At 31.8% G+C, this 16,443-nt stretch overlaps 1 protein-coding gene across 1 annotated transcript in view; it reads left to right on the plus strand.

Moving 5' to 3' along the window:
- Positions 1–397: 397 nt before the first annotated feature.
- The window catches only part of LOC143245920 (cytochrome P450 3A11-like), a 20,636-nt gene continuing 4,590 nt past the window's right edge, over positions 398–16,443 (plus strand). Inside the window, exons 1-14 of the mRNA XM_076492173.1 lie at positions 398–511; positions 2,671–2,767; positions 3,837–3,889; positions 4,504–4,600; positions 7,840–7,968; positions 9,179–9,416; positions 9,738–9,880; positions 10,595–10,727; positions 11,462–11,546; positions 12,328–12,391; positions 12,600–12,688; positions 13,181–13,321; positions 13,475–13,640; positions 15,815–15,913. Of these exons, the coding sequence (XP_076348288.1) occupies positions 459–511; positions 2,671–2,767; positions 3,837–3,889; positions 4,504–4,600; positions 7,840–7,968; positions 9,179–9,416; positions 9,738–9,880; positions 10,595–10,727; positions 11,462–11,546; positions 12,328–12,391; positions 12,600–12,688; positions 13,181–13,321; positions 13,475–13,640; positions 15,815–15,913 (1,587 nt within the window). The 5' untranslated portion in view covers positions 398–458. The remainder of the gene's footprint in view (positions 512–2,670; positions 2,768–3,836; positions 3,890–4,503; positions 4,601–7,839; positions 7,969–9,178; positions 9,417–9,737; positions 9,881–10,594; positions 10,728–11,461; positions 11,547–12,327; positions 12,392–12,599; positions 12,689–13,180; positions 13,322–13,474; positions 13,641–15,814; positions 15,914–16,443) is intronic.

Genomic DNA, 16,443 nt, shown 5'->3' on the forward strand with positions numbered 1-16,443 from the left:
ATTCATAAAAATAAGCTTAGAAAATTAATAACGTGGGCCAGGTATGGCCTGTTATAAAGTAGTACAACTGAATTAAGTCTTAGTTGTAGAATGAGAAAACAAAGATACTTCAGGTGAAAGTGTTTCAAGTTAAAGTCGGATGATAAATGAATAAATTATAGAAAAGTAAAGATAAAGGTGGGTAACGTAAATGGCTTATAGTGATAGGTAAAATGTAATACATAACAAAACAAGCAAATGTACAATGAATAAAAGAAACGCTAATTAATACCTAGAGGTACTTTGAATACCTGTGTATTAAATACGCTCGATACATTCACGACTGTATGTGTATATGATATCAACACATGCACCTTTGTAAACAACAAAATTACAAAACATACTCTAACCGCCAGGTGTCGCAGTCACACATTATAAAAATATAGTGAAGAAACTACACCAAATAATAACCAGTAAAGATGATGTTGTTGGTCGTTACTGTTCTATTGTTATTGGTGGTGACGTGGTTCAGGTAGGTGGTTTTACAGACAACTAGATAGAAACTGTTTTGTTAACAAAACCAAACTAAGGTGATGAACAAGAGGAAAAACATTAACATAATTAGTGATTAAGTACAAATTACTACCTGGTGAGTTGAATGAAATAGATGGATCTATCAAGAATCAGAGGTTTCCTGGTTTATGTAGGTATTACATAGATTTTGCAACAAATATAAAAACGTATTTATAATGTGAAACTTGAAGGATTTTAATTCTGAAACTAATACAGAAGTGAGAGTTAAATATATTGATTTTTAATTTTCTAATTACATCTAGAAATATTAAAACACAATTTGAATGTTTAACTTGAAAGGCTCTACTTTAGCACATTTAAACATCACATAATTATTTTAACCTTGAAGTTTTTATTGTGATTCAAGTTAATACGAATGTTTTAATTTTTTACACCAGTTATTTGTTCCTTACGCCCCTCAGATAAATAATCCAAGAAAGACATCTTAATAACTTGAAAGTAAGACATAAACATATTTGCTACTCTTAATTTTGGTTTTATTTAAAGAGAACACTGTTGATGTGGGAACGTGAGGAAGTACAACTAGTTTTATGAGGTTATCTTCGTATCCGAGGGTTTATTTTAATATGTATGGATAAGAACTGTTTCCAACATTACCCATTAGCCTGCTTTTTGAAACAAATACAGCTGACTAAATAAAACTGGTTTACTTGAAAGCTTTAACTTCTATAACATTATAATTAAAATGTCTATGACGTCACCAAGTTTGAACAAGATAATTGGTCACAAGTCATGTATACAGTGAGACCTCAATCATTTCCACTTTGTTGTGACTCCAGTTAATATCAAAGTTTTAATTTGTTTACCCTAGTTATCTAACTATGCATTGGTAAAAAAATAGCCCAAGAGTTGGCGGTGGGTGGTGATGGCTAGCTGCCTTCCCTCTATTCTTACATTCTTTGCGGGAAATGCAAAACCCAAAACACATATTGCGCTCAAATAAAAAATTCTAGAAAGGCCTCTGCTTGTAATTTAGCATTTTAAAGGATTATTTCAAACAATATACGAATATTTGTAACATGACATAGGATGGGTAAATTGAGGACTTTCCATTTCATTATTGCAAATATGGCGACGTTTATTGTTCTTTCAAGCTCTAAAGATACTGTAAGGTAGATGTACCGAAGAATTATTCAGTTGTTAGAAACCATTGTAGCTGATTAATTCAGTCTGATTAAGTAAAGTAATTGGTTTTCGTAATTACTCTTTGGGACCACCATTAATATTATTCATTTCATATTTTAATTCAGAACTTTGGTATGTTTCCATATTAATTTAAAAGTAGAATTTAGGCACATTGAATTGTAAGTTTCCATACATTCAACTTGTTTTAATTCGACTTATCTGGTTGGGGATCATCACGTTATGTTTGTAACACAGCTGGCTGTGTGCAAGCAATATTCATTTGGAAGTTTATCAACATTTTCAAGATCCCTTAGCTTTGTAATTCGTACTGTAGCGACGCCAGTAAAACGTGAGCATATTATGATTCATGAGAAGGTTTATGCAATCTGTAGGCTACAACACAGCACGAAATAGCTAAAAACTTCAAAGTAAGACATAAAAATATTTGTTACTCTTAATATTTGATTTTATTTAATCTTAAAACATAACACTCTCTCTGGGGGACCTTGAGGAAGTACATCTAGTTTCATGGAGTTATCTTCACATGGAAAGATTTAATTTGGATATATAAGAAATTTTCCCACGTGTACAAAGTGGCGCTCCTGTCGTTGTAATTAATATTATAAAAATTTTATCAGAATCAAACTTGAAATTTAATTTTCCAAATGACACTAAACACTTTATAAGGAAGATTGAGATTCTTGTGTTTCAGTATTCATAGTCTTCAAATAAAGACGCGTGGCCATGGGAAAGATTTTTTAACTTCAACAAACAATGAAGAATTGGTATTAGGATTATGGAAGGTACAGATGGCATCATGATTTAGGTAATAAAAGATTGGGTGTAGACTGTAGTTAGAACTTCTCATTGCACGGCTATCAGATTTGTTCAGAACTCTATGAACGTAACTCTATAAACATAGAGTCTAAACTAGTAAGAGTGACGTAACAGTTTCGTCTTGTTCTACCACAGGTGGCGACAGAAGAAGTTGTCTTTCTTTCAAGACCTTGGCATTCCAGGACCAAAACCAAACCTTTTCTTTGGAAACTTGAGAGAATTTCAAACCAAGGTTTCGAAAAAAATTTATTTGAATTCTAATATTTCAAACAAAATTCGAGAAAATCTATTATTCTAAGTTTAAATGAAGATTCTTTGAAGTTCAAAAAATTTTAAAAAATTAACGAATTGGGAGTTTCAACCAATGAAATCCACATGTTTGGTTTCAGCTTTGTTAAAATATGAAATACAACAACTAAACCATTTTTACGACATGTAATTTTTCCTCTCAAGGTCTACGTTTACAGAATAAGAATACTGGGATTTCAACTTTTTTAAACCAAGAAAAATATTTCTTGTAAAAAATGTAAAATGTGGGCTACAAAAAATAAGATTAATTTCGATATAAACATTATATATAAATAGTTTAAAAACGAAACGTGTGTAAAATATCTGTTTACAATTAAACAAAAACAAGGACTTGTTTTAATAATCTCTAGATCCGTTCCAATGTCTCTATAACCCGCATCCGTGTTTTTAATAATAATTTATTATGTAAGATTTTAATGTTGTATTCATTTTATTTGTAAATAAAAAAACACTACCAATCCATATCAATGCAAACATTTCCAGAAATTTATTGAAATAGTAAAACAGAAGCACTGAACAAACAGCTGCTGCAGTTAACAGTAAAAATAATTCACCATCAACTGCTGTAGCAGCAGATCATATGAAACATCTCTGCACTAATTGATGCTACAATAAGACCATGAAAAGCAATACATCTTTACTTTAATATCACTATTTATTACAATCTTACAAAACTACTCACTATTGTTATTGTTATGTACTCAACATTTATACTTAAGATGGTTTGATTAACTTTATTTAACTCCAAGATTCATTGTTAAATATGTACAGTAAATATTTTAATAATAAAGTTTTATATCAGTGGTCAATAAGCTGTCAACATTTTATCTGTACTATAGGCTTAATAATTCTCAGTTTGTTGGTTGAGGCTCAGTAATTCTCAAAATTAGACTAACTTTATCATACTTTTTTTATGGATTACGTTGTTGGTTAAATATTTACTTTATTTTTAATATACATAATTAATGTGTATATTTTTCTCTCTATTAAAGGGTGCTATTAAATGTCATGAAGAATGGATAAAAAAGTATGGGAAGATTTGTGGGTAAGTTGTTTTGCAGCTTTCAGAAAATTACTAAATATTTTATTTGTTACCGTGATCTTTGATATATTTTATATGAACGTTATCTATAGAAGATAAGTTGAAACGTTTCTCGTTGGAGCTAGACTACATCAAGTACAAATATTATAGACAGGTTTACATTTATCTCTACAATAAAGACGATTGGATCTTCCTGGGAGGTAACACGTATGAAACTGGACATGAATTTATATATATTTGTTCTAGTCTGTTGTTTTACAAACATAAATAAAATATTAAGAATAACTTAAATGTGTTTAATATGAGGCTATATCTAACAAATTGAAAGAAAAGGTAAAAAAAATATCTTATTTGTGTTACTAACAAACTAATCATATGTAACATAGCATTATCCGAGATAGATAAAGATAATATATAATATACTAATACACATTTCTATCAGATATTTGCTTCACCTTTGACCAATAGAGATCATGCCTTCTGTAAATATCTTTTATATAAGCTTTATCAAATATTTCCACACAACTTGTTAAAGGAACCAAATAAATTACAAACGGTTCTGTTTCATTTAACTTCTAGAACATCTGTTACTAAACACTGCATAATTTATTTCCTAGATACTACCTCGGACGATTACCTATGATTATTGTAGCCGATTTGGACCTTTTGAGACAAATTCAAATTAAGGATTTCCAAAAGTTTACGAGTAGACCGGTAAGAAAGCTCCACCTACAAACTAATTTGAAAATCACTAGTTTATTTAACTAAACAATGTCACGCATGTAACATTTTAAACAACAAGGGTGTTGAAAAAGTGACAGTCTATTATAAGGATAAAAATGTGTCAATAATTTTTCCACAACACTAAAATAACTGACAGTTTCTTTCCTTTACCATTTAATAAATTCTTACAGGAGTTGGTTCGTAGTTAATCACAAAGATACACAAAGAGCTATTTGTGCTTTGTCTTCAACGGGTATAGAAATCCAGTTTCTAGCATTTTGTTTCCGCAGTCGTACCTCTGAGCCCCACCTGTTGTAAGGTATAATCACATTTATTTCACTGTTCCACACAGGTGTTCTGTATGAACATTTTATATAAATAAAATGTTATAGAACACAGTATGAATCTGTTTGTCTTCCTCATGCTCGTGCAAAGATGTCATAGCTACGTATTACGTATTTTAAGTAGTTTGATTTCAGTTAGAAACAAGTAATCTACGACCGATAGCAAATTAAAGATATATTAGACTAAAATGTACGCAAATTGTATCTTTTTGTCAGTTTGAAAACGTATGTATGATGAATCGTTGAATTACGCCAGAGAGGACGTAAATATTTCCATTTTAGTCTTCGTCCTCAGACTATGTTCTCTTTATGATAAATAACACAATGAACACAAAGTTCGTTCATGTGTAGTATGTTTTATTTCTTAATTGCTTATATTGTAAAAGTACAGAAAATGGCCATTATTCCCTTGAAACTTTACTTTTGTGACCTGGATAATGAAATTTAGAAATTAAGCTATTTTCTATGTAAAAACAGGCAAATTCACACATTTTCATTTACATAAGGTCTGAATAAAACAAATATGAATCAAGATTTACATGTATTTACACTAAAGTTGTACAAAAATGTTTTGAAGTCAGTAGTTTTTCGAGATTTGTGACTGTAATGTAAATCACTTTCATGTATCAGCCTCCAAATATAGTCTCACATCATGTTTCGTTATACACTCCTTGGTAGCAGCGTTCAAAGTCCAGTATATCTTGGTGGAAACGCTCGCCTTGCTCCTCTGAGATTGATCTCATGTTCTCCTTGAATTTATCAAGATGAGCGTCAAGGATGTGGTTTTTCAGGGACATCCTGCAGCCCATTTTTGCCGTATTTTATAACCAGAGCCTCAACTAGTTCCACATAATTTTCGGCTTTGTGATAGTCCAAGAAGCCCCGAACCACTGTGACAAAGCTGCCCCAAGCTGTTTTTCCTTCCTACAGAAGTTTCTTGGGGAATTCTGTGCACTCTAGGATCTTCTTTGTTTGCGGTCCAACCAAAACACCAGCTTTGACCTTTCCCTCAGACAGTTTAGGGAAGAAGTCTCGAAGATATTTGAAGGCTGCAGACTCCTTATCAAGAACTGTGATAAATTGTTTCATGATACCCATTTTTAACAATGGTGAAAACAACATTTTCTAGAGGTCCACTAGAGGCTCACACTTGACATTGTTCCACCCCACAAAGAACTCGGTCCGTTGTGGACACTACTTGTTGTAGTGCGTTACGGTGTCCGTGCTGTCCCAAAGGCAAAGATAACAGTAAAACTTGTTAAAGCCTCCTTGGAGACCCATCAAGAATACCACCATTTTGAAGTCTCGGATAACCTCCCAGCCATAGTCATCATACTTCAAGACTTGTAGCAAGATCTTGTCTCTGTTGTATTCCTCTTTGAAGTGCACCGAATGAGCCAGGGAAAGAAACGGATACTTATTCCCGTTATGGAGCAGCACAGCTTTGAGGCTTCTGGATGAGCTATTAATGAAGGGGCGCCACTCGTTCTGGTTACATATAATTCCAATTGCCTCGTACAAACCGGATACATTGTGGCAGAATCAGAGCCCATCTTGACGAGTGAAGAAGCTTGAAAAATGTCGGTGACGCTTCCTCTGACTTGCGACTTGCACACTTTCATCTAACAAATCCCACTTCTTGAGCCTAGATGTCAAAAGCTCGGCATTCGACTTTGTTAGACAAAGATCTCTGATCAAGTCATTGAGGTCTCTTTGGTTGGGGTAGTAAGGGTTTCTCTCACCAGCTGCACCTCTTAAATTGTAATATGATCTTCAACGTCTGCCTCCTCCTCTGATTTGCTGCTCTCTTCTGGGAATGGCTTCTTTCTCTCTGGCGGAGTGGGTACAGGGAGCTCGGAGCCGTGTGGCACAGGAGCGATAGACGATGGAAGGTCCGGATACATGATAGCAGATGCATTCTTGCCAGCCCGATGTTTGGAAGGGACCACCATTCAGAAGTAGCAATTGCTTGAGCGGTCAGTGGGTTCACACCAAATTTTTGAAATAGCGAGCTTCATGGCTCTCTTTTCCCCTCTGTACCATCCTGTAAAAGAATAAAATAAAATTGTTATTATGAAGAATAAACTTACTTCATCCACAACTATTGTGTAAGAAATTCGTGCAAAATATTTTATACGTGATATTTTTTTCTATACTACTGGAAATTTAGATAAAATAAAAGATATTTAAATTTTGAAAGGTTTAAAATTTGTATAATATAAAATCTTTCCATTCAAGCAAGCAAAAACTGTCCGTCTTACCTTCTAGAGTTTTTTTGCAGTAGTCTCAGGTAAAATAAAGTGCCCAGGGTATGTCTTGATACCCAACAGACATGCCGAAATATGTCTGGTAGGCTTCACACATTGTGGCAGATGCTGTCACAGCGTACTTTTTCGCTATTGTCTTGATAAATTGGCCACATACATAGCAGAATGTGTCTGGAGAATGCTTCCAGCTTCTTGATGCCATCTCTGATAAAATCAGATAAGTTTATGTGTTCACTTATGCAACTAAAACACAACTGAAGTTATGGGTGATGAGCCCCTGAATATATATTAGTATGGAAAGCTCTAGAAAATTCGAAAAGGTTCTTGTAAATTCTCGAAAGTTCTACAACATTCTAGAAAGTTCTTCGAAATTCTTGTAAGTTCAAGAAAATTCTCTATTGCCTACTCAGCACTGAATCTACCTGGAATGTTCTGAAAAATGGATAAATTTGACAATTTTATTACCCAGGTCACAAAAGAAAAGTTTGAAGAAAAAATAGGTCTTTTCTATTTACTATACGCATAAGCAATTTTCTGCCCAGGAACAAGAGAAAATAAAAATTTTGTTACATAGTGTTATCAATCACTTATATGTATAATATTTCGCTTATGTCTATAGGTGTTAATCCCTGGAGGTACGCAGCCAATGAAAGAACTGAAATCACAATTTGTTTTCAAACGTGGAAAACACTGGAAGGAAGTTCGTAGTCTCCTCACTCCAACCTTCAGTTCCAGTAAGATGAAACAGGTAAGTATTGTATTTAGTCTATAACTTAAACATTATTTCAATACATTCTGAAAACAGTAACTATCGTCAGACACTTCTTACATGCATCTACGTTATATTCTTTTACACATTTAAACAATACTGCAGAGATCACAAAATCTATTTTCACCACCATTACTAAAGTATCACACTTGTAGAAAATATGAAATATATATCTGTATTTCTATATATTAATATATCTGCCTGTGGCTAGTCGCTATTTATTTAGTTTTCCTCCCTTTCTGTATTTTCATCTTTCTTTCCTGGGTACAAATCTGTTTCTGTATTTCTGTATATTTATCTGTCTAGTTTGTATTCTTTATTCATGTGTTTCTCTATGTCCGTGAATAGACGGTAAAAGACGTTTGTTTTTAATTCTACAGATTTTCAAGTAAACAAACAGAATGTTGCTAAGCCTTTCGAAGATCATAAAATTATTTCTGTTGACATGATGGAATCTTCCCATCATTCAAAGTAACATTACATTTATTATTTATTATTTACGTTTATATTAGTAAACTAGTTAAACTTTAAGACGGTTGTAACAGTTCACATATAGTTAATAGTTCTCATATTTCACTAAACTAATATAAAAATACAAGTTATAAGTTGATTGTGAACGTTTTGTGTTAATAATTTATCTCAAATACAACTAAGACTAATCAGGTGTTTCTATATTACTTTTTCTTCTACCTGTGAAAAGGAGGTTAATAATTAAATTAACCTAATGAAACTTCAATTAAGAAGTATTTATGGTTGTCTAATGATTGATAGTATCATTTTCTTTGTTTTTTGTATTTAATGGCGAGAATGGTAAAGTTAGATAACACAGATGTACAATTGGTAGTATAGGAGTTGTCTAAAATAACTTTATTTTTATAAAAATATGGTTGGTCTTACAATGGGTTGCCTGATGAAGTCTTAGAATCAGTTATTTTGTATATAATTAGTTTTTATAACTATTCGAATCATAAATGATGACATCCAGTTTGTAAGAGTCTCGTTTAATTCATTGGACCAAATTCTCCTTTGTTGACCTTTGATTTTATGTTACATAATTTAAGTTTAACATGTGAAATTTATAATTGTGCCATTTATCAATAATTAAATATATTAATTATAATCCGACCTGCTTAAAAGTAAAGTTATTTAATTTAAATACAACTCTGCAATAAGCTGATTTGTGTTTCAGATGACACCAATCATGCAGAAATGTGTTGGAGCCCTTCTGGAGAAAATTGACCAAAAAGCCAAAACAGAAGAAGACTTCGATATATACAAGATGTACCAAGGACTAACAGTTGATGTCCTTGGTCAAACGGCTTTCGGAATCCAGACGAATGTCCAGCGTAATCCAAAAGATACCTTTCTAACCAATTCCATAGCTCATACCAACACTCAGAGTTACGAGTTTCTCATCTTTTTATTAAGTATGTTTTCGTTAGCTTGTGTTTTCATTCTATTTAAACACCAAATATCTCATAATTCATAATTCGTATTTTTTCTCTCAAAAGCAATGCCCACAAGAGATTGGATTTCAAAATAAAATGGGGACACTTGTAAGAATGAAAACTTTACGTTAAGACTTTGAGTGATATCTATAATGCCAAAGTTTGAAATTTTGAACAAAAAATGAACTATTTATGAACGAAGATACAGTTAACGAGAACAAAATTTTAATTATCTGGTATTAGACAATGGGTAATTTAAATTTATACAGAGATTTACTGATAAACGACCTTGATTTTTAGTGTGCTTTCCTGAGCTTTACAATATCCTTAATCCAATTCGGAAACTGGTGGATGTCATATGGCATCATTTGTCTTCAACTCCAGGGAGATCCTTAATCGAAGGAGTTACAAAAGTGATAGAGAATAGACGAAGAAATCCTGAGGTAAAACATTTTCTGTTTCTCATCATATCTATAATAACTATTACTTTTACTAACTTTTCGAAAAAACAATTTCAAATTATCACGTGAAATAGCCATAAAGGGTTATAAATCAGAAGTGGTCTTTGAAGTAATTTTATTCAAAAAACGATATTTCTCAACAGACATCATCCTGCACTGCATGTGATGAAACTGGACTTTTTATGACGTAGATCTGACAATTTACGTATTAATGTTTACTCGACAAGCACAAGATCATATTTGTTCAAAATATGTTTGAATGTCATTTAATCTAAAGCAATCTTGAGAATATTAGTTACCAAACAAAGCTGAAAACTGGATGAATAACAAAATGATTGGATAAAATGCTATTGCTGAACATTTACGTGTTTCTATTTAAAGATAAATCTAAAATAGGATGTATACAAATATATTTGATGAAATACTACTTCTTGATACTTAAGTATTTTTATTTAGTTAACAGATAAATGTTAGTTGTACTCTTTTTGAAAAGTGGAGTATATATTGATTAGGAAGGTATATTTTCAAAACTTAGAATTATTCACTATGTTAACACGAATATAACTGAGATGAACACATATTTTATGTTTCATAACTTAGTTATACTCCTACAAATAACATTCGTATTTTACTGTAAAATCGTTTTATTGGTTAATCACCACGTTATGTATATATAAATGTTTTCTCTTTTTTCAGCTTCAAAGATCTGATCTTCTGCAGATGATGTTGGATGCTAGAATGGCTAAAGAAGACATTGAAAATGTTACTGTTAAACACTTGACAGCTGGTGAAGACGAGCCAACAAATGATGTTTCTAATGATGAGAAAGGTGAACATAAAAATAACACATCTCAAAGATTAAAAAGAAACTACATTCTTAAAGTATCTACAATAATGACCAAGACACGAGTGTCTGTGAAACAGTTTTCATTCATCAACTAAATTTAATGTTATAGTCTAGTAACGTCAGTTTATCGAATTGTTACATCGATGTAAAGTTACATGTGAATTTCAGGTCGTTGACTGCATATATATATGAATTTAACGTATATTTAAATATCTAGAATTGCAATTAGCAACCTGGAAACAGTTTTTAATATATTCGACCCTGGTTGTACGAAAAATTGGTCAAGCATAATATTTACTGTATCATGTGATAATTATTATTCTATCGAACATCACTTGGTACTGTGACGTTGTAATTTGATTCTCAAACCCTTCTGTTCTCTACCTTTTAACAAACTGTTGTACATATTTACTAAACATTTGAAACTTCTATTTATTTCTAAGGTAAACATGTTCACATTTTTACTTATTCCACTGATCGTGAACCAAAATTCTTTCATTTTTTTGTTTTGTTCACTTTGTCTTAGCAGCGGTTATCCAGCAGCTACAAGTCCATCCAAACCAGGTCACATTAAACTGTATTTTACTGTTCTCAACGTAGCATATACCTATATTTTAATCAAGGTAACTGATCTGATGTGTAAAAAAAAAAATACAGAACTAGTCAAATCTCTATTTGGATACGTTGTATACACGTTTGTCCATTTATTTGACCAGAAACTTCAAAGGAAGGCAAGAAACAGATGAAGTTTATTACAGATGTGGAAATTAAAGCAAATTGTATCTCTTTCTTATTGGCTGGGTAAGTCTCGTGTCAACGTGTTGTAATAAATACAATATTTATGTAAGCTTACTGTACTTACACAATATAGTATGTTTCTGGTTAACTACATTATAAAGGAAGCAGTTGAAGTGATGTCTTTTGTTTCTGTATGTGAACAATTTCTTTCAACTATTCATGTGTTGAATATTTGTTTAATGATTACGTACCACAGTTAATATTGACATTCTCACATATTGACGCGATGAATTCACGAATGAACTGTGAAAATAAGTATTAATTAAAGGAAACTTTATTATGGATTGATTTATGTTACACAAGTGTCTTAGTTACTTCATTGTGCTCTCATATGATTGGCTGTTGGAAAGCGAAAACCTGTTTGTTTGGTTCTTACTTTTTATCTGTATGTTTGACACCGTATAAAATAGTCTCTTTGTATGTGTTTTTTAAGGTTATGATTCTACAGTGACTACATGTCATATTTATACGATCCTTTTGTTTGATTAATAACTGTATGAAATTAAACTCATTCAATTTACATATTAGTGTTTACCAGTCTTCTATTGGTATTTTTCATATTGTATAAAACGTACAAAACTGTACTTAAATATATTTGTTTCTGAACATTTTTGTTTTAAATAAAAGTATTATATTAAATGTTTTATTAAAACATGGAAAGATGTCATGAAGGTATTAGATATTATTATTGTTGAAATATTCAAAATGTTCATGCTGCTTTTCTACTTATTACATAATTATCATAGATACAGAAACAGTACGTCAGTCTTGTTTATTTGAACAGTTATGAAACAACAAGTTCAGCCCTCGGTTTCACAACCCATATAAATGATGTCCTAGGACAAGATGTAAGACATGAGTTTTATCTGTATCTAAAATATAAACTAGAATTCTGGACTAAAATCTTCAATAATTTCTGTTTTAAAACCTTTTCAATAGATTGTTACTCTCAGGTGTTTGAGAAAGTTTATACTAAATTTATTGTAAATATATTTTTAATACGAATTCTAATCAAAACATCAAATATTTATTTTCATTCTTAATATTGAATTTTAGGGCGTCTTAGATTACAACACAGTCAACAAACTTCGATATTTAGACCAAGTTTTCTCGGAATCTCTGCGATTGTACCCTCCAGTTGTGGGGTAAGTTTGTTCTTTCAATTCAAAATGCGCTCTTTACCTAAACCAATATCTTTGGTTAAATAATAATCATTAGTCAACACCAAAACGTTGAAGCTATATTCATAAATAATCTAATTTATTTTATACAAAAACTGGTGTATTAACTTTAATTCAAGTGAATCACTTACAACAAAAATATGCTAGTTTTGTGTACTCAAGTCAGAACTGTCCTATAAATAAAGATACTTAAGACACGTTTTTAAAAAAACTTCCAACTTTATTCTCATGAAATTAACAGATAAATTATTCCAATAATTTGTAAAACCTTTACAACTGAATTAATGATGTCAGGATTAGTTATCGACACCTATATCAGTGAAAACATGTGAGAATTTCCTCAGATTCTTTTGGAAGAAATGCAATTCTATTGTATAGTGGTAATAATCTTCCACTACTCCTAATGATGCTAAACAAATAATGAGACAAGGAATACATGTATTTTTATTTGTTTAGGCTTGTTAACAGACTATCTGACAAGGATTACCAGCTAGGTGATTTAAAAATTCCCAAAGACACTGTCATACAGATCCCTATTTGGCACCTCCATCACGAACCAGAGATCTGGTCTGAGCCATACGAGTTTAAGCCTGAGAGGTAAACACTAAATACGTAATACATACCGATAACTTTGTGTTATTTTTACAGGTTTATTGATATTTTTCTTCGAAAATATTTACTTTTAGTTGGAGAGAGAACTAGGAATTTATCTGATTTGAAACTTAGTTGTTATAATGTCATGATATACAGGTTTCTTCCTGAAAATAAGAAGGATATTCACCCCATGGCCTATCAAGCCTTTGGACATGGACCAAGAAACTGTATTGGCATGAGAATGGGGCAGCTGGAAGCCAAACTAGCCTTGTCCAGAATCTTACGCGCTTACATGCTAGTTCCTTCTGAGAAGATAGAAATTGTTAGTTTTAAATTTTGAATATTATGGAGTAAGAAACACAAGTTTGTTTACAATCTCAAAATTATAATTTTCTTTCAGATGATGAGATAAGAATATAAGATAGATCACAAAGTAAGCAGTAAAATAAGTAAAAAGTAATAATTATTTCCGATCACATTTGAACTGTGTGAAATAGAATTGTTTTACTTATTTCTTAGTAATTGAAGTCTTTTCTTCTCTTTCAGGGAGATATCCAGCATAATGTTAAGTTCGTTACAGTTGTGCCAGGACGTGGCATTCACCTGAAAGTCGTTCCTGTCTAGTAGTGTCCTCTAGAGGAATGAAATATTCATATAATTAATAGTTCTTTAATTAATTCAGGAAATGTATCAGTTTAAATTTAACACATTAACATTATTAAATATATTTTTATTGATTATAGTTTTGACTGAAGGTGTGCTTGTTAGTTTCTGTGTTATTAAACAAAGGTGTAATTATAGAACTATAATAAACTGAAGGGTCTTGACAAACTGCTCTTGTTATCCCTTAATCTTCGTAGATCTATAGTACACTAGAAACATGGATTTGAAAAAGTCAACATTGTAATGTGATTATTTACTCTTTCGTAGTGCTGCTTATGAAAAACGGGTAGATTTTAAATATTTCAGAAAGATATTCAGTGAATAAGTTGGTTTGTTTACACAATTTTTCTAAGGATGTTGAAGGTTCATTAAGATCACAAGGTATTATACATTTATGTAAATACTCTGCAAAAAATAGCAGAAAATTGTGTTTAGAAATAACAATTAAAGTTGCGATCGGTTTGTTGATGTTTAACAATGACATCCGTTTAAACTCTAGGTGGCATTCTCTTTAGCGAATATTTTTCTGTTTTGCGAGAATCGTGAAACGTTTGTTCACTCTGTTACAACAGTGAAATCTGAGCCTACATTTAGAGAACCTCTATATTCTAAACATTTAATTATGGATTAAAACTTACATCTATTATAGAATGTCCCATCTGATCAACTCCTAAGGAATGTTTGCAATTCGGTTTGTTTTAATTTGCTAATCGATTCTAAACTTGCAGTGATATATTAGAAAGAAGACAACTAATCAATACCTGTCACCACCAACTGTTGGTTTACTCATTTCACCAACGAAAGGTGGGATTACTGGAATTCTCTCAAAGTTGGATAATTTTGAAACAAGTGGTGTAAACAGATTTTTCGGATTAACAGTTAATATCTTGAACACTTGTAGTTGGAGTATTACATAAGTTAGTTATAGCAACAATGCATAATAATAAAGTTCCTATACAAATATAGAATTACTGTGTGAGTAAATAACATATAAAAACAATACTGTTGTGACGATTGTTTAACACTAAGTCATCTCATTAAAATTACTTTTATGTAATTATTCTCTTTTGTCACATGAAAAAACATTTTACTGTTGAAAGTTTACCGGCTATAGTTTTCACGTAGTACAGGAAAGAGTGAAAAGCTGACGTCAGCACACAACGAGTATTATAGGAAGAAAAATCGAAACATACACCCTTGTGCAAATTAATTGAAACAAATGGTCATTTTACAATATTTTCAGTATGGTGGCCAGTGTGGGCTTGCTGGACCTGCTGATTTCCTTTAATAGTCATGTTTTTCACACAGACGGGGTCATTAGCTGTGTTTTGCAGTGCGGTCGATCTATTTTAATTTAAAGGAATATAAAGTCATTCAGAAATTACGTTAGAAAAGCAAGAAGATCAGTAAAAACAACATCTTACCAATTCAATGAAGAAAAACGCTATCAAGAGTTTGAAATACAAGAGCTGGACGCAAGAACAATGGAGGAAGGTGTTATTTAGTGACGAGACTCATTTCTTCGTACAGGGTCAAAGAAGTCTGCATGTTCGCAGATATCCAGGTGAGAAACTTCGAGAATCTCACATCAATCAGTTGGTAAAACATCCCTTGAAGAAGATGTTTTGGGGCTTTTTCAGCTACTATGGCGTCGGAGGCTTACATATCTTAGAAGGTATAAAGCGAGGATCACAGTACATCAAAGTTTTGAGAGAAGAGTCGTTCCAGAATTGAAAAGAGATTTCCAGATGCATCTGGCATTTTCAGCAAGATCTGGCTCCGTGTCATACATCGAAACTTGTGAAGAATTTTATGATCACAACGCGAATAAAGGTGCTGGACTGGCTTGGACACTCTCCGAACTTAAATCATATTGAAAATGATGTTGTTGGTCGTTACTGTTCTATTGTTATTGGTGGTGACGTGATTCAGGTAGGTGGTTTTACAGACAACTAGATAGAAACTGTTTTGTTAACAAAACCAAACTAAGGTGATGACACAACAGGAAAACATTAACCTAATTAGTGATTAAGTAGAAATTACTACCTGGTGAGTTGAATGAAATAGATGGATCTATCAAGAATCAGAGGTTTCCTGGTTTATGTAGGTATTACATAGATTTTGCAACAAATATAAAAAACGTATTTATAATGTGAAACTTGAAGGATTTTAATTCTGAAACTAATACAGAAGTGAGAGTTAAATATATTGATTTTAATTTTCTAATTACATCTAGAAATATTAAAACACAATTTGAATGTTTAACTTGAAAGGCTCTACTTTAACACATTTAAACATCACATAATTATTTTAACCTTGAAGTTTTATTGTGATTCAAGTTAATACGAATGTTTTAATTTTTTACACTCAGTTATTTGTTCCTTACGCCCCTCAGATAAATAATCCAAGAAAAACATCTTAATAACTTGAAAGTAAGACATAAACATATTTGTTACTCTTAA

Source organism: Tachypleus tridentatus, chromosome 3, assembly GCF_004210375.1.
Source record: "Tachypleus tridentatus isolate NWPU-2018 chromosome 3, ASM421037v1, whole genome shotgun sequence".
Taxonomy (NCBI): domain Eukaryota; kingdom Metazoa; phylum Arthropoda; class Merostomata; order Xiphosura; family Limulidae; genus Tachypleus; species Tachypleus tridentatus.